The 19,844-nt window shown below is 41.1% G+C and overlaps 1 protein-coding gene across 1 annotated transcript in view; it reads left to right on the top strand.

Annotated features, from left to right (window-relative positions):
* Positions 1-19,478, top strand: part of WDR86 (WD repeat domain 86) — a 937,643-nt gene extending 918,165 nt beyond the window's left edge. The window contains exon 6 of the mRNA XM_044066906.1: positions 18,703-19,478. Coding sequence (XP_043922841.1) covers positions 18,703-18,960 — 258 coding nt within the window. The 3' untranslated portion in view covers positions 18,961-19,478. The remainder of the gene's footprint in view (positions 1-18,702) is intronic.
* Positions 19,479-19,844: the final 366 nt, after the last annotated feature.

The raw sequence follows: 19,844 nt of genomic DNA, 5'->3' as shown, positions 1-19,844 counted from the left end.
TCCTTCGGTTCCAGTGGTAAACCTTTCCATGGTTCCAGAGCCTGCCCTGTGGACCACTGCTCAGTTGGAGCCAATCCACCCTTGAGACCATAACTGGCCTGTCAGTACCTTGATCCATAGTTCAGCGCCAATTTTTTTCTACAGCACTGTCTACAGTTCCAGTTGTTTTGACAGCTCCAAATCCTCTTTGTTCCAACCCTGGATGCAGGCTCGGTGGAGCAGGGTGTGAACCCCGTTCCGCAGTTGCCCTTCTCAGTTCCAGGCTCCCATCCCTCTTCGGGTGGGCCTGCCTTCCAGGTTATGGAAAGGGCTCTCACTTCCACAAGCATTCAGTTGGCCCCTTCGGCGCCAGATCACAATATACATATTTCCTCTGATATGCAACTGACACAGCCTACTATACTGGGCTCTCACTTCCACAAGCATTCAGTTGGCCCCTTCGGTGCCAGATCACGATATACATATTTCCTCTGATGTGCAACTGACACAGCCTACTATACTGGGACATCTGGCATGGGAGCAGCAAGACACCCTACTACAGGGCACCTACTGTTTGGAGTCCTCTTCAGGTGGTCCCCCTGAAGAGCCACCCTGCAAGAGAACATGCATGAGGAAGTATGTCGATTTCCCTGAGGAATCCCTCACCAAAGATGCAGATTACAATGAGGGAGAAGGGTCCCCACGGTCGACCCCTGAGGATGTCTCATTTGGAGGCATACTGGAGATTCTGAAACAGAGGGGTGACTTCTTTCCTTCTACTGAGGAATCTGTATTCTGTAATCTGTATTCTTGCAGGCTTTCTATTCTCAACCCTCTACTTCTTGGATGACCCCGCCTGTGGATGAGCTAGTCAAGCTCATTATGCAGTGTGCTTGGAAGGCCCCTGACACCATTCAGCCCATTCCCCTGAAGCCGGATAAAATTCTCTCTCCTCCACAGGATCACCCCCATTGGTCCAAAGGCCTGGCAGTAGATTCTATGGTGGTGGCGGCGGCCACTAGAAAAGAACTTGCTGAAGAGAGTTCAACTGTCCATCCTCCGAACAGGGAGTCCCAAATGATAGACAGAATAGGGAAGCGGGTTTATGCTTCAGCAACCTCTGCCATACAGTCATTATCTAACACAGACGGTATAACTATCTGGCACATTTTACCCGTCTTAAGAGAGACCTGATTACAGACCTTTCAGGAACCTTGGCAGGAGTATTGTCTGATTAGGTACGTGACAAAGTTGCCTCTCAGCTTGCCACCATAGAGTCCATTTCTAATGGGTTCCTATTGAATTGTTAATAGCTAAGGTTGTCAAATGCTTAATTATCGACACCTAAGCGTCACACGCTTATAGTAGCAAATGGACACATTATTGAATTCTTTCCTTGGGAAAGAATTTGTGTGGCTGTTATCGGGGATTTGCCCTTTCCCCAATGAAGAGTGATCTCGGAGTTGGTATACTTAGTTAGGGGGTGTGACCCCCCCCCCCACTATGTTTTGGTGTGTTTGTTTATTTTGTTTATGGATGGCCACCTGAATTCTTTCCCAAGGAAAGAATTCGATGATGTGGCCATTCGCTATTATTAGCTTTCAATGCTTAGGTGTCGATGCTTTAGGATTCAACAACCTAAGCTGTCGATGTTATGATATAGATGCTTTCTAACTCCTCCATGCGGTTGATCGCCCATACAACTGAGGGGGCAGCCAGAACAACGGGTACAGGCATTGTCATGAGATGCACACCTGGATGTGCTTGTGTGACTTTGCAGACCCCTTCAAGTTTTCCTTCATCAATGCTCCTGTTGATGAGTCTTCCTTGTTCGGCCCAAAAGTTAGACACTTTAGCCAGGTGTGAGAAAGACAGAAAGACCCCTGTCTGCTGTGGACATATGTTTTTCTTCCCCTCAACGATCCTATACCAGGAATCAGAGGGGCGAGAAGATGTGGTTCAAAAAATTCCCAAGGTCATTTTCTTGACACAGGTGGTGCATTCTCTACCTGGGGCAGAGGGGGGAACTCTTCGAGGAGACACCACTCCCATGGCAGAGGGGGCCCGTGAAACCAGGGCTCCAGGGATTCCTTCTCTGGGCAGCCTTATCAACACTCCTGACGAGTAGCCCAATTGCTTACTCTGGAAGCAGTCAGGGGAAGATTCTCCCTGCATCACTTGGCCTGGCACTCAATAACTTCAGATTCCTGGGTGCAGACGATAATGACCAGAGGTTACCATATTCCCTTCGACCTTTATCCAAGGCCACTAAGGTGAATTCCTAATGTTCCACCTAATCAGAAGGATGCAGCAGCAGAAGAACTTCTAAAGCTGCTAGAAAGAGTCATCCAAACAGTCTCACAAGACCAAATAGGATCCGGGTTTTACTCAAGATTCTTTTTAGTCCCAAAAAAGACAGGGGACTGGAGACCAATTTTGGATCTCAGCATCTTGAACAAGTTCGTCAGACAGACAAAATTCTGGATGGTCACAGTTCAGTCTATCCTTCCATTTCTAGAAAAAGATGATTGGATATGCTCCATAGGATGCGTATTACCACATAAAAATGGACAAATGATCCAGAATATATCTCTGCTTCTGGCTGGGAGGCAGTCACTATCAATTTTGAGTACTGCCCTTTGGTCTCACCACAGCCCCCAGAGTGTTCACCAAATGCATGGCAGTAGTAACAGCTCACTTGAGACTGCAAGGATTCTGTGTGTTTCCATATTTAGACGATTGTCTCCTTACCGCTCCAACCAAGAGTCTACTGCTTCAAGCCATACACTACACTTTAAAACTAGCAAACACGCTGGGCATCTCAATAAACAAGAAAAAGTCAAAACTAGTACCGGTTCAAAGCTTGGAATTCACTGGAGAAATGTTCAACACAAAATCTTGCCTAGTTGCTCTACCTCAGCACAGGTTACAAAAGTTGAGATCTCAACTACAAGCAATACTGTCTCAAGACCTAGTTCCAGCCTGATTCGTCTTACAGCTTCTGGGTTCGATGGCTACAATGATCACTCTTATCCCACTGTCGAGATTACATATGAGGCTGCTTCAATGGCTCCTAGCCTCTCAGTGGTCTATAATGTCCCACCCATTGTCTTTCCCAATTAGTATAACAAATCATTGTAAACAAGATCTGAGTTGGTGGATGAAGCCAGAAGAGGAGTTATGGGGTCGCCCCTCTTCACTCCCTCAACCCAAGGTCATAGTGACCATGGACGCCTCCCTGATGGGGGTGGTGGGGGCATTTTCAGGGAAGAACTGTTCAAGACACTTGGTCCCACTTAGAGGCCAATCTGCCTATCAATGTCCTAGAACTGAGGGTGGTGCTTCTAGTGTTGCAAGCATTCCAAGTGACCCTTCCATCAGGGACAGTTGCTATCCAGTCAGACAATATGTCAGTGGTGTGGTACATCAACAAGTAAGGAGGAATCAGATCCTACCCATTATGTCAGAAAGCACTGAGAATGTGGCAATGAGCAATAAATTCCAACTGCTTTCTGATAGCAATGCACATTCCTGAGAATTACAGTGTGATTGCGGACAAACTGAACAGAAACATTCTGACCTCACGAGTGGTCTCTCAATCCCATAATAGTGACGCATATTTCATCATTGAGGCCAGCATTGCTGTGTTCTCTTTGCCTCTCCCTCAAACCACAAATGCAGCAGCTACTTCACCCTGATCCCCCCTCAGGGGGAGTCATAGAGAGATGTTCTGGTACACGATTGGCCCTGTGACTGCTTTATGCCTTTCCTCCTTTTCCCCTGATTCCACACTTCTTAAAGAAAGTGCAACAGTTGAGAAGCAAAGTAATCCTCATTGCACCCTATTGGCCCCATCAAGTCTGGTTCCCCTTTCTTTGGCCTCACCTAGTTAACCATCCATGGATGCTGGATCCAACTCTAAGACTGTTGTCTCATCCACAGGGTCAGATCCATCCCGACCTACCGAACCTCAAGCTGACCACTGGGTTTCTCCACTTCCAGTAATTGCCAGGCAGACTAATCTGTCTTCCCCAATACAAAAGATACTTCTGGCTTCCCATAAACCATCCACCAGGAAACCTTACCATAGTAAATGGGATTGATTTGTGATCAGGGCTAAAGAACAAGCTAGACTCCTCCTCTGCCCCGATTCATAAGGTCTTAGAATACTTGTCAACTTTACTCCAATCAGGAGCCTCAGCCTCTACCATCACAGCTCACTTAGCACCTATCTCCAATTTTCATAATGGCTTTAATGATGATTCTTTGATGTCCCACCATCTCTGCAAGAACTTCCTAAAGGGAGTCATCCATATGAGACCACCTCTTAAAAAGATCCTATTGAACCTTGGAACTTGATGCTAGTCTTACAAACCTTAACTTGTCAACCCTTTGGGCCATCAGCCACCTGTGACATAAAGTTTTCATCTTGGAAGACCTTATTCCTGGTAGCCATCACCTCAGCCAGGAGAATATCAGAGTTGCAAGTTTTGTGTGTAAATCGTCCATACATTATTTTCCGCAAAGAGAGAGTATCACTTTGAACTTAACCCTTCCTTTCTACCAAAAGTTATCTCAGATTCAAATCTCAACCAGTCCATTGATTTGCCAATTTTCTTCCCAAATTTTTCCAACAAAGGAGAATACTGTTTACATTTGCTAGACATACATAGACAATTACGTTTTTACCTAAACAGAACTAAATCATTCAGAAAACTGGACCAGCTATTCCTATCCTTCTCAGGTCCAAGATTGGGCAAGTCAGTTTCCAAAGTCACTTTATCAAAATGGTTGAGAGATTGCATTACCTTTGTTTATCAACAGAACAAAATCACTCTTCCAACTAAAGTCAAGGCTCACTCCACCAGATCAGTGTCTACTTTGGTGGCCTTTCATTCTAGAGCCTCTATGGATGACATTTGCACAGCAGCTACTTGGGCTACACTTCATACCTTTATCACGCATTACAAATTGGAATTGATCTCCAGGGGAAGAGCATCCTTTGGCTCAATGGCGCTCAGGAATTTCTTTCCATAGGGCCTACCAGGACATAAAGTAGCTAAAGACTTTGTCCCATCAGTCATGAATGAATGAAGATCAACATTATCAGATAAACCCAGCCACTGGGGATGCACAAGCCAGTGTATTTCTTTGTGCCGGTCCCAAGCCCAGATAAATGGGGAGGGTTGCATCAGGAAGGGCATCCAGCGTAAAAATTCTGCCACAACACTTATGGCGCAAAAACTTCATATTTCCATACTGGATCGGTCGAGGCCCGGGTTAACAACGACCTCCACCAGTACTGTTAGCCAACAGGGTGCTGGCGGAAATTGGGCTACTGTTGGCTGAAGGAGAAGAGGAGGGCGAAGGCATGCCCGAAGGCAGGAAGAGAGGAGGAAGGTTAGGAGTGTGTGTAGCAGTGAGGGTAGGAACTTTGATTTTTGGCAGTATGACTGGTATAGGAAGAGAGCTAGCTGATATGATGGAGAGAAGGAAGGTTGATATATTGTGCGTGCAAGAGAGCAAATGGAAGGGAAGTAAAGCCAGGTGTTTAGGAAACAGGTTCAAATTGTTCTATCATGGTGTGGATGGCAGGAGAAATGGGGTAGGGGTTATACTAAAGGAACAATATGCCAAGAGTGTTTTAGATGTGAAGAGAGAGTCTGACAGAGTGATGTTTATGAAGCTCGAAATTGATGGTGTAATGATGAATGTTGTTAGTGCATATGCTCCACAAGTTGGGTGAGCGATGGATGAGAAAGAGAAATTTTGGAGTGAGTTGGATGAAGTTGTGGTGAGTGTACCCAAGGGTGAGAGACTAGTGATTGGAGCAGACTTTAATGGGCATGTTGGTGAAGTGAAAAGAGTGGATGAGGAAGTGATGGGTAGGTATTGTGTTAAGGAGAGGAATGCAGAAGGTCAGATGATTGTGGATTTTGCGAAAAGGATGGACATGGCTGTGGTGAATACGTATTTTAAGAAGAGGGAGGAGCATAGGGTGATGTACAAGAGTGGAGGAAGATGCACACAGGTGGATTATATCCTATGTAGGCGGGCCAGTCTGAAGGAGATTGGAGACTGTAAAGTGGTGGCAGGGGAAAGTGTAGTTAAGCAGCATAGAATGGTGGTCTGTAGGATGACGTTGGTGATCAAGAAGAGGAGGAGAAGTGTGAAAGCAGTGCCAAGGATTAAATGGTGGAAGTTAAAAAAGGGTGATTGTGAAGTGGAGTTTAGGGAAGAGTTAGGACAGGCACTGGGAGGCAGTGGAGAGTTACTGAATAGCTGGGTAACTACAGCAGAACTAGTAAGGGAGACTGCTAGAAAGGTGCTTGGTGTGACATCTGGACAGAGGAAGGAGGACAAGGAGACCTGGTGGTGGAATGAGGAAGTACAGGAGAGTATACAGAGGAAGAGGCTGGCGAAGAAGAAGTGGGATTGTCAAAGAGATGAAGAAAGTAGACATGAGTATAAAGAGATGAGGAGCATGGCAAAGAGAGAGGTGGCGAAAGCTAAGGATAAGGCATATGGAGAGTTGTATGAGAGATTGGACACTAAAGAGAGAGAAAAGGACCTGTACCGGTTGGCTAGACAGAGGGACAGAGCTGGGAAAGATGTGCAGCAAGTAAGGGTGATAAAGGATAGTGAGGGAAAGGTACTCACAAGAGAGGAGAGTGTGTTGAGTAGATGGAAAGAGTATTTTGAGAGGCTGATGAATGAAGAGAATGAGAGAGAGAGAAAGTTGGATGATATGGGGATAGTGAATCAGGAAGTGAAACAGTTTAGCAAGGAGGAAGTAAGGCCAGCTATGAAGAGGATGAAGAATGGAAAGGCTGTTGGCCCAGATGACATACCAATGGAAGCATGGAGGTGCTTAGGAGAAATGGCAGTGGAATTTTTAACTAGATTTTTAATGAAATTTTGGAAAGTCAGACGATGCCTGAGGAGTGGAGAAAAAGTGTTTTAGTACCTATCTTTAAGAATAAGGATGATGTGCAGAGCTTCAGTAACTACAGAGGGATAAAATTGATCAGTCACAGCTTGAAATTATGGGAAAGAGTAGTAGAAGCTAGGTTAAGAAGGGAAGTGATGATTAGTGATCAGCAGTATGGTTTCATGCCAGGAAAGAGCACTACAGATGCAATGTTTGCTCTGAGAGTGTTATTGGAGAAATACAGAGAAGGTCAGAAGGAGTTGCATTGTGTCTTTGTAGACTTGGAGAAAGCATATGACAGGGTGCCTAGAGAAGAGTTGTGGTATTGTATGAGGAAGTCGGGAGTGGCAGAGAAGTATGTAAGAGTGGTACAGGATATGTACGAGGGTAGTGTGACAGTGGTGAGGACTGCAGTGGGAGTGACAGATCCATTTAAGGTGGAGGTGGGATTACATCAAGGATCAGCTCTGAGTCCTTTCTTATTTGCAGTGGTGATGGACAGGTTGACAGATGAGATCAGGCAGGAGGCCCCGTGGACTATGTTTACAGATGACATTCTGATCTGTAGTGAGAGTAGGAATGAGGTTGAAGAGACTCTGGAGAGGTGGAGATATGCTCTAGAGAGCAGAGGAATGAAGGTCAGCAGGGCTAAGACAGAATATGTGTCTGTAAATGAGAGGGAGGGTAGAGGAAAGGTGAGGATGTAGGGAGTAGAGTTGGTAAAGGTGGACGAGTTTAAGTACTTGGGATCAGCAGTTCAGAGTAATGGTGAATGTGGAAGAGAGGTGAAGAAGAGAGTACAGGCAGGGTGGAATGGGTGGAGAAGAGTGTCAGGAGTGATTTGTGACAGACTGGTACCAGTAAGAGTGAAAGGGAAGGTCTACAAGAGGGTAGTGAGACCAGCTATGTTATATGGGTTGGAGACAGTGGCATTGACAAAAAGGCAGGAGTCAGAGCTGGATGTGGCAGAGTTAAAGATGTTGAGATTTGCACTCGGTGTGACTAGGATGGATAGGATTAGGAATCAGTATATTAGAGGGTCAGATCATGTTGGACAGTTTGGAGACAAATTAAGAGAGACGAGATTGCGTTGGTTTGGACATGTGCTGAGGATGGATGATGGGTATATTGGGAAAAAGATGCTAAGGATGGAGCTGCCAGGTAAGAGGAAAAGAGGAAGGCCTAAGATAAGGTTTATGGATGTGGTGAGAGAGGATATGCAGGCGGTTGGTGTGACAGAGCAAGATGCAGAGGATAGGAAGAAATGGAAAGAGATGATCCGCTGTGGCGACCCCTAACGGGAAAAGCCGAAAGATGATGATAATGATGATTATCAGATAAAGAAGTTATGTTCTTACCATAACGTTCCAACTGTGTTGTTGATCTTCATTCATTCATGACATCCCACCCTCCTTCCCCTGTTCAAAAGACTCCTGGATGTTCGGATTTGGTCCTGGTTACCGGATAGGGCAGCTGCTCAGATAAAGCCTACACTTTCTACCCTTAAGGACAAACTCGAGATGAGGAGGAGAGGGGCACTATGGGCAAGACTTAGCTCGAGAGTTTTTTGGCAGGTGCGAGCTTGTTATATTGGCCGAGTGTTTTCCGAAGACTGAACCGAGACCCATTATCATGAATGAATGAAGATCAACAACATAGATTGGACGTTATGGTAAGAACATAATTTCTTCTTATTCACAGATCTGAGCAGCTTTTCCTTTTCATCCCAGGACTTTGTTTTTGGCTGTTTGTAAGCAAACCATCTCTTCCTGGATTTCGAAGGCCATTTCTTTCTGCTGTTCTTTTCATTGCAAATGTATTTCCTCATCTGTAAATGCACATTCTTCTAGAACAATTGCCTCTTCTGATGCTTTTTTCAAGGGTCTGGATACCAATTCCATCCTTGAGACTGCTGCTTGGTCCTCTGATCATACTTTTAGTAAACATTACAACTTACATGGAATTTCCACTGCCAGCCAGAGCTGTTCTGCATGGGTTTGTGGAGGGTTAATCTGTGCCTTTCTCCTCCCAGGCTTTCTCTTGTACTGTCTCTTAGGTGAAGAATACTGCAATAGTCATATGGATGGACATAGTACAGTTGTGTAAAATATTAGTATAACAGTAGTATCCTTTTCTTCACTGTTGCAGTATTCACCACCTCCCTCCTTCCCCCCCGTCCTGACTCTTGCCTTGTGTTCTGTTTCTCTTCTGGCCTGGGAGGCACTTCTCCCTTTTTTCCTCTTTCTTTTTCCTTCTGAATACACATGTTCTTCTTTCTGTTTGAGGGTATTCTGCTCCTCCTGTGGCTTTTTCACTTCTGAGGTCTTGCATCTGTGCATCACCTTTATGCCCTACATTTTGCGTGGGGAGCATACATATGTTGTACGGTACCTATAAGAGCTGAAAGCATTAGTATACTGACTGGATGTTGGACTATCCTTAGCAGGACAGTCCTTAGGTGAAGAATACTGTAGCAGTGAAGAGAAGGACATCTATTGTTATGGTAAGATTTTACACAACTGTACTGTGTTCCTTTGGAAGTTTGGAAGCTAGGTGGGAAGAAAATGATAAAGATCTGGAAGGTTTTTGTTTAACAGTATTTTTAAAGGAGGAGAAGCAGCAACATCATGGAAGAAAGGTGTGGTGGCTTTAATACCTAAAGACGGTAAAGACCCATCAGATTCAATTTCATATAGGCCCATTTTGATGCCAGACAATGATTATAAAGTATTTATGTCTATAACAGCTAAAGGAATGCCAAAGGTGATGCAATAACATTGATAGATATGGTTCAATATGTTTTTTTGGAAGGGAGGCAAACATTTTACAACATTAATAGAACAGTGATGATCCAAAGGGAAGCAGAATGTAAGAAAATACCACTGTTGGTTGGTCTTGATGCAGAGAAAGCAATCAACAGATTAAACTTGGATTTTGAGTAAGGCATTGGAAGCATTTGTATTCCCACACAATAATGAAGTTAATTAGAAGGATATAAAAGGGATCAGTGGTGAAAATTAAAGTTGGGGAAGTTTCTGTCTGAGACGTTCTGTCTCAAAATTGAAACCAGCAGGGGTGTCCTCTGTCTCCTTTATTTGTGTTGTTTAGAACCATTGGCAAAGAAAATAAAGGACTCAGAAATTCAAGGAAATAATTGGTGTAGCCATCTTTGTAGTAATGGGGACATGGTTTAAAGTCACTGACAGTACTCTGTCAGCTCAAGGTTATAATGGCTTTCACACCTTTAGATCAGCTACTGCACAGGAGGAAACTAAAGGTGGAGGTGTCTCAGTTTGTATTAAAAAATAACCTCACATCCAGACTAGTTAGTGTTTGGCCCACTGGAACTCACATGTGCATCTCATCATAAATAGTCTTGTACCATATCTTTGCAACCTATAGGTCCCCCTGCATGTCCCAGGAAGCCCATGCTACCTGTCTCAATGTACTAGAGTCCTTCACTGTTCAACTAATGCAATCTTTATGGGGATCTCAACTACCCCTTCATAGATTGGGAATCCTACACCAATTCTAATGCACAAGCCCAACAATTCCAAACCTTCATTAATACCCACATCCTGGAACAGTCGGTCCATTCTACTACCAGGTGTGGATACATCCTTGACCTTGTACTCTCAGTAATGGGGGAGCAGTATTTCTCACCCAATGTGATGTCCTCGCTTCCCAGATTTGACCTAAAGGCGGTGATGCTTGAAGTAAACCAAAAACCTTTAGGAACAATTCCAAAGCTAATTTCTCTACTATGTGACACCTTGGGTAAATTCCAGGCAGCCCCAGATCCATTATAGACCATAGTATATGCTGGGATATTTACAAAATTCCTGTACAGCTATATTAATAGCAATATGGAGTGAGCTGTTCCCACTTCTGTTAAGAATAAGATTAACTCAAAAGACAAGCTACCCTGTTGGAACTGCAATATCATTAGGTTATACTCAAAAGAAGGAAATCTTGACCAAGTGTAGGAGGAACAAAGCCCAACATACTAAAAACTCCCTGACCAATCTAAATAGGCAGCTAAGAGGGTTAATAAATACTTCAAAGGCTACATTTGAAGAAAAAATAGCTTCTCAGGCAAAATACATCCACAAAGCTTTCTTACAGCTATGTCCGTAACCTCAAGTGAAATACATAACAATGCACAGAACTTACTGTAAATTGCATCACCCACACTGTTCCAAAGGCCATTGACAACCTATTGGCTGGCAGGTTCAGCTCAAATTTCTCCACCCACACACCCCCAGTAGTCCAAAAGAAATACTGCATACCACAACCCCCCCATTCATTACTAGGCAATAGCTCTTCAATGCAATTTCCAAGACAAAAACACTGCATTGATGTCCCAAAATAACATCCCAGGATCCTTACTAAATACCATCAAACATGACTTCTCTGGTCTACTTGAATCACTTTTCAGCTGGAGCCTACATCAGGTTTTGTGCCTAAGGAATGGAAGATGGCTGCAGTCATTCCACTGCATAAAGAAAGTAGCTCAGCCATCGATCCGGTTAATTATAGGCCCATAAGTCTGACCAGCCTCATGTAAGGCCATGGAGAAAATCATCGTGGACATGATAAATGAGGACATAGGTAACATGCAAACACTAGACCCATCACAGTTCAGCTTTGTTATAGGATGCCCATGCTGTTAAATCTGTTGGACTTCTTTGAGAGGGTCACCTAAACAATGGATGAGAGCAAGACTGTGCACACAACTTACCATGACCCGGCCAAGGCTTTTGATACAATACCAAACTCTGGCATTATAGACAAAGCCATTAAATTAGATATAAATCCTTTTATCACCTACTGGATAGCCTGGTGGCTCAATGATAGGACCCAGAGGGTCAAAATAGGTGATGCCACCTCCATCAAGAGGCCAGCCAGTAGTGGAGTCTCCCAGGGCTCAGTACTGGGCCTGCTCCTATTTGGCATCTATTTCGTGAAATGGAAGTAAATGCCGAAGGTTTATGGCTGACTACATTTGCAGATTATTACAAGCTGGGGGGTTATCATTGACTCCCCTGTAGACACAAGCATTCTTCAAGAAGCCCATCTCTGACTAACAAATGGTGCCAAATACATGGTCTTAAACTCAATGCAAGGAAATGCATAATTGTACCTTTTGGGATGTCAACCATCCCGGCTAATTATCTTGTTGATAATATGCCTCTAAGAGTTGACCCGTTGGTCATGGATCTGGGTACATATGTAAAGAGTAGACTTACCTTTGACCACCACATACCACAGTAATGAGGAAATCATTTTATGTTGCACAACTTATAAGTAAAGGCATAGGACCTAGGTCTAAATAGGTCATTATCCCACTGTACTCTGCCCTTATCAGACCAATCATAGAATACAGTATTTCCTTAGGTATGTACCAGACAAGGTACGTGCAGCAACTAGAGTGATCACAGAGGTTCCTTACAAAAAGAAAACATGACATAATAAACCTGCCTTATGCAGAGCACCTTAAAGCCCTTTCCCTTTATTCTGTCTCCTGCAGATTGCTGAGTGCTGTTTATGCCTGGCTTACAAGGCATCAGCAAACCCCTTACTTATGAATCTCCTGAATATTTGTAAGTCAAACAGTGCCAGAAATACAACATCTAAGGACCTAAATTTTGTATGTGACTTAAACAGAACATGCTGGAGTGACAGCTGTATGTCTAAGGGGCTGCCACTCCTGTGGAACAGGCTTCCCGCCCCTGTGAAGCTGAGCTCGTTTATTATAATTTCAGTGCAACCTAGACCAATGGATGTCAAATAGCAAGTTTGTACTGGCCCTGGCACCCATGTTCCTTATGGACAGAAGTAGCTTGTAAATGCCTGGCCCTCAATGTTCTGTTTGGATACAGGACATCATTATTATTTCAGGAAAAACTGGCTAAGCTTAGAAAGGACCCCCCCCCCCACCCCCAATTGTTAGCCTGGTAACAGTTTCAGTGATGTGGAACACTGAGACATTTTCAAGTCTTTTTGGGATATAAAATCAGTGAGCAAAGGCAATAGCTGTAAGCTATGTACCTGCACAAATTGGTTCAGCAATCCCCATATCTATGGGGATGTAATAAAATAAAGTACTTTGGAGTATGGGTTAAAAAGGATTGTGTGATGGCAGCTAAGGATATCTGGGAAGCGACTAAACAAAAGATCACACAAAAACAGAGAAACTGGAAGCTTTGTTTTATGAATATGGATAGCAAGATACAAGCATTGGACAAGTTTTAGTCCATTTAGTTTTATACTCAGTTTAAGCATATTTGTATCAACCAGAGGAGAAGTTGTGGATAGCAAAAAGAGTTGAAGTACATGCCAAGGAGGAAACACAACTGTTTATCCAACAAAAAGTGAAATGTGAAACAAAACGAGATTCTATTTCTTGTTCTTCTGGTAATAAAGACTACAGAAAGACTATGCCAGTGAAACATTTTCCAATGTTTCAACAAAAAATGCATGAGAAAAGGATCGAGAGTATGTTGGAAGTGAGGCAGAGACAGGATTTGAGAAGATGGTGATGAACAGGAATAAAACCAGTAACTTGGAAATTGACAAATGTGGGATTACAATGCAGTAATTATACTTGCTAAACATGACAGAAAAAGAAAATCTGGAAATACTGGACTTTTTTGGACTTTGTTAAATTTTTATGAGACTCTAAAGCATATGCCCTACTTCATGTCATTAATGTTCAGAAAATTATTTAGGGGAAGTGGAAGGAAATGGCTAACTGTAAGTAAAACATTTTTTTTCTTATTGGTACTATTTTTATGGTGCATGATTTTCTTTTCATGCTGTAAGGAAAATTTTCTCAGTTATTGTAATTGGGATACTGTTGTAAACTGGTGCTCCTGTTTTTTTTTCTTTCTTTTATTTCTCCTTCTTCCTTGTTTAGTTTTAAGAAGTGTAGGTACTGCAAAGTAAAAAAAAAAAAAAAAAAAGTCTGGTTAAAAGAGCTTGACAAAAGAAAAAAATGTGCATTTTCTCATTCTTGCATAGGTGAATGACGGGATTAAGGCTCTCAGCTTGAGCTAGTAACATTTTAAGAGAAAGCATGTACATGAAAAAGAATATTGAATATTATAAGGCTTTTTCTAGCAAATAAATGTATGCTTAGTAGCAGTTCTATATCTGGTCCTTATGTCTCCAGGAGACAATTTGATAAACAGAAATGGCAAAGAGATAATGTTTTCTGAAGACATTCAAGTGTTTTCCTAGCTGGGAGGGCTATAAAGACAAGACAAAACTTAAAGGAAGCACAGGTTGCGCCATGTGTCTTAGCCTAGATAACCTTTCTTTTAGGTTAACTCAAGTCTGTAAGTATGGCTGTCAGTTTGAAACATTTGTTCCTATTAGGAGGGTAAAACTTTAATATTTGAAGATGTGCATAGTTTTGTGTGCTATTATTAAGGCTAATAGGATTTGGGAGGTATTGGGGTTTGTTTATTTGAGGCCTTTTGATAAAACAAAAGGTTTTGTAAGATCTGACAGCCTCAAATGGATATGACAAGAAACAACTGTATAAAAGATCAACTTGCCAAAGAGTGTATGCATGAAAATACAAGCTGTAACTAAATATTTAAAAAACTGTTGTACATAAAAGGTGGAAATAACTTTTTAATGCAATGATGCTTTCTTTAATGTCTTTAAATGTCAATGGTCTGAATGATTAATACAAAAAAGCAAGAATAGTGAACTATATTAAAATGTAGAGTGCAAATAGCTATCTTACAGAAGAAACACTTAAAGAACTAAACACATTAATTTGTTAAAGGTGGTTTTTCAGGATGGTTATTCAGCAGAGTACCTGGGTCAGAGGAAAGGTGGAGCACTTGTATCGCAAGAGGAGCTCCAGTAGTGATAGAAGATAAAAGAAAAAGATAATGTTAAATTGATAGCACTAAGGGACTACTGACAAGGGAGAAGGATTGCATTGGCATGTATTTATATTCCACCTAAAACTGCTGTAATGGAGCTTAAGAAAATTCTGGGAGAAATAATTAGCTTTCAGCAAGGAATTTTACTTCTAGGTGGGACTGGAATTTGATGTGTCTGGGGGGCCAGAAGGGAAAATATAACAAAGGAGGGTATGTTTTTGAAGAAATTTATGAAAATATTTGGCATGGAAGATGTGAATCCTGTATTAGGAGTTCGGAGTGAATTTATATATTCCCAAAGATACAAAAAATGGGCTAGGCTAGACAGAATTATTTACACTTCACAGGAACATGTGCATTTAATTGAAGGTTTTGATATGTACCCAATAAGTGTTTCAGATCATGTGCCAATAATAACTAAAATAAAACACAGAGTAATGAAATAAAAATGAGAGACTGGCGCTTTCCCACCTATCTTTTGAAAAGAGAGGACTTTAAGGAATGGGTAGGGGATATTATTCAGGAGTTATTAGAAATTTCTTCTGAAAATATAGCTAGGGAGTGGGATAAAATTTAAGTGGAGTTTAAAAATAGGGTGGAAATAAAAGAAAAGTAGATATGGCTAAGAAGTAACAAGAATTATTTAGAGGGACTGACAAATGTTAAAATTATTGTAAAATGGGGGAATTTGACAGAACAAGAGGAGGAGCAACTGCAGAATGCTAAACAGAAAATAAAAGATTACCTCAATAATATGCATCCGTTTAGAAAGATTGCTGTTAAGCAACTGTTTTTGATAACTCTAGACCACAAAAACTTTTAGCACAATGACTCAGACAACAGAAAGTAGAAAGGGCTGTCACCAAGCTTAGGGAGCCTATAACAAGGAAGACAACAAGAGATTCTGTAGAAGTATTAGAAATATTTCAGAAATTCTATGAAAGTCTATGTAAAGCAGAGAAATATGAAAATCAAGAAAAGGTATATCTGGAAATGTTTATGGAAGAATTAAATATACCACGGTTAAAGGTAGACAAGGCTCAACTGTTGACAGGATAGGAGGAGATGAGAAAAAAATGTGATGTATAACCAATCAACAGGAAAGTCCTCAGGAATAGATGGTATTCCTGTGAAAGTTTGGAAGCTAGGAGGGAAAAAATGATAAAGATCTAGAAGGTTTTGTGTAACAGTATTTTAAAAGAAGTGCCAACATCCTGGAAGAAAGCAGTGGTAGCTGTAATACCTAGAGAGAGTGAAACTCTTATCATATCCAGCTTCATATAGGCCCATTTCAATACTAAACCATGATTATAAAGTGTTTGTCTATAATGGCAAAAGTGATACTAAACTTGATAGATATGGATTAATGTGGTTTTCCGAGGGGGAGACAAACATTTGACAAAGTTAACAGAACATTGCTGATCCAGAGGGAAACAGAATGTAAGAAAATACCACTGTTATTAGTGGGTCTTGATGCAGAAAAAGCATTTGACAGAATAAGTTGGGACTTTATGAGCAGGACATTAGAAGCATTTGCATTCCCTGACAAAATTATAAGGTTGATTAGAAGGATATATGAGGAACTGGAGACAAAAATTAAAGTGGGTGGGATCCTCTCTGATAATTTCTGCTTGAGCCAGAGGAACCAGGCAGGTGTGTCCTCTTTCTAGTTTGTTTGGATTATATTTAGAACCAAAGGCAAAGAAAATAAGGGACTCAGAAATTCAAGGATATAATTTGTATCGTAGTCAAAAAAGCTTGCTCTGTTTGCAGATGATATTATTTTATACCTGATAAAACCAGAACAAGACATTACAGTGCTGTAGAACATTTTGAAACAGTTTCAAATCTTTTCAGGATACAAAATTAATGAAGCAAACCAAGAGCAATAGTGGAAAGTTATGTACCCACACATGAGCTAGTTCAGCAGTATCCATATTTGAGGACATGATAAAATGAAGTATTTAGGACCATGGATTAAAATTATTCCAGTGTGGCAGCTAAGGATATGTGGGAAGAGACTAAACAAAAGATACAAAAACTGAAAAACTGGAAGCTCTGTTTTATAGATATGGACAGTAAGATACAAGCAGTTAACATGTTTTTAGTCTCTTTAATGTTATACACAGGTCAGGCATATTTTTATCAACCAGATGAGAAGTTCCATATAGCAATTAATAAGCTGAAGTATTTTATCTGGGAGAGGAAGATAGGAGTCGTCAAGTGGGATAAGATGATTCTTCCAATAGAACAAGGTGGATTGGGATTACCCAAATATGAAGGGGTATTTCAGAGTCGGTCTATATTAGTTAAACAGAAGTTTATCTTACCGACCACTGACATCATCTAAAATCCCGGAACTCGAAACTGCAGTTGTGGGGGGCTGCACCTCCCACACCCCCTGCTAAATATATATTCCAACTCCGAGATCGCACTACAGTGAGGAAAGGGCAAATATTCCCATCTTCACTGTACTGCGATCTCACAGTTCTGGTTTCGGGTTCCGGGATTTTCACTCATGTTAGCGTTCAGTAAGATAAACTTTCGTTTATCTAATATAGACCCTTTCAGAGCTACACAGTGAAGGATTCTATACATAGCACAAGCAGAAATCTATAATTCAATGTGGAATGTAGTGATGATGAAACAGGGAGGGAAGCTCAAGAAACAAGGAGAGACTGGGATTTTGAATGCAGACCTTTAAGGGGAATAACAATAATCATACAGAATATCATATTCATAAAGTAGCAGAATGTATTCTAGGAACTAAACCATCACGGGAATGGAGAAAAGAGATTCTACCAATAGAGATGACTGCAATTAAGGATACAGACAAGAGGCATGTAGTAGAATCTAGAACAGAAGCTGCTGTTAAAAAAGGAATAATTAGTAGAGCATATAAAGTATTACATGATAACTATAAGAATCAATCAGAGGAGGTTAGAAAGGATTGGGGAGAGAGATTGGATAAGCAGTTCACAAATTAACAATGGGAGTATATGTTTGTCTCCCAAATATGCAACCAAATCTAGAAATTTAGGAATTTTGCTTGGAAATGTTTACGTAGATATTTGTATACCACAGGTAGACTGCAGAGAACTTTTCCTCATGTAGACAGCAAATATTGGAGGTATTATGGGGAATGGAGAGGTAATTGGGAACATATTTTCTATGAGTATAATGAGATGGCAGACTTTAAAGATTCCCCTGCAGACTACTCTGTCAGAGATACTGGGTGAATAAATTGGAGTAACTGGGGAAATGATTTTTCTCAGCTATGATACTGAATCGGAATTGTCTAGACATAGTACGGCCTTGCTAACTCTAATTATGGTGGCTGCCAAAAAGGCAATTACTAGAAAATGGAAATCAAAGTCTAAACCAGGTATACTAGATGTAATAAATATAGTAACAGAGAAAAAATAACTGGAATTGGGATCTTTATAAAAGAGTAGGATCAAATAAATTACATTGGAAAAATGGGACTTATGGGAACAATACATACAGGAGTGGGATGAGGTTTAAAAGAAGGCAGGACTTGAATGAGCTATGTAATGTTGGTCAATGATTGGGTAGATTATAAGTGATGTATAATGTCTGCAACTAAAATTACATCAGTATAGTTTGTGATGTAAAATGCTTGCAACTGAGATTGTCAATATGGTTTGTTTTCATTTATATGAATTTGATTACCTATGTCATAAGTGATAATTTAATAAAGATGTTTCTTTTAAAAATAAAAAAATAAATAAGGTATATTTAATGTTATGTCATATATTCCCCAATCACAACCATTATGAGGCACTGCATTTCACTGTCAGTTGTATTGAAACTGAAATCCATATCTGTCTGCTACATTGCATACAATTTTTTTTATCTCCTTTATTTCAGATTCACAATAAACTGCTGTACACAGCCTCTCATGATGGCACATTAAGAATCTGGGATCTGCATAATCTATTCCAGCAAGACAAGGAACATTTAAAAAAGGTGCAAGATGGAAAACTGAAAAACTCTCCAAATAGTAGCCAAACCAGACTGTGCAATAACAAAGTTGGCTGTGAATGTAACTCCAGAACTCTTTGCAAAGGAAATAGTAACTCATCAGAACAAGTGACTGGAAGAAGAGGAAGAAGTGAATTACTGTGAATGTAGCAGAGAACTGAAAACAGCTCTGATTTGTAATGTGAATGTTAACCTCAAGACAGGTGTACAAATGAACTGCAGCTAAGTACTAAGTGAGCAGGAAATCTGACAAGCCAGTGACCTGCATAAATGCTGCTGGAACTTGCATCTTTTTTGCAGTTCTTTCTACTGTCCTGGATAAACACTTCTGACTTGTCTCGTGGAATGAGCTCTAAATGTGAACCTGATGTGGTCTATACTGCCTGTTGTCTACTTGATTTCCAGCTGTATATGTAGCTCACTTAAAGCTTGAGAGTCATGGACAATACAGTATCTGAAAAGAAACTTATAACACATCAACACTTTAATATGATTTTGTACTTTTTAATATCTTTATACGAGTTTTTTTCATAGGGAAGTTCTTTGGGAAGTGCCATAGTTACTACTGCAGCATGTAGTATCAATACCGTGAAACATGAAAATACTTAATGCTAGATTTCATAAAGCATATCTTGTTTTAATGCTTCATTCAGCATCCAGAATATGAGGTGTATGTTTCTAATAATATAGAGCATAGTCATCTCCTGGCTGGCTGTCATCTTGCTTCCAGCCTATTCCGTATATTTGCTGCCTCTCAAGTACCCTTCAGCTCATGGAAATTGACTGGCTTCTTGTTGCATACTACCCAAGATTGCATGTATTGTTCTGTTGCACATGTGTTAAGATAAGGGATGTATTGGATGCTATATTTTCTGTCTGTATTTAGTAAGTCACCATCTCTTCCCAGTGTATACTCCAGCTGATTATTGAGGAGAGCAACCAGAGTAGTCTGCAGTGGTGGCTTAGAGAAATAAAAGTATGACCTCAGTCCTGGTGATTCAGGTTTGATTAGTAGCTTTTGTACTTGA

This window comes from Protopterus annectens, chromosome 3.part1, assembly GCF_019279795.1.
Source record: "Protopterus annectens isolate FY-2018-M chromosome 3.part1, PAN1.0, whole genome shotgun sequence".
In the NCBI taxonomy this organism is placed as follows: Eukaryota; Metazoa; Chordata; order Ceratodontiformes; family Protopteridae; genus Protopterus; species Protopterus annectens.
The sequence above is the reverse complement of the archived record's forward strand: the minus strand, read 5'-3'. Positions and strand labels throughout refer to the sequence as shown.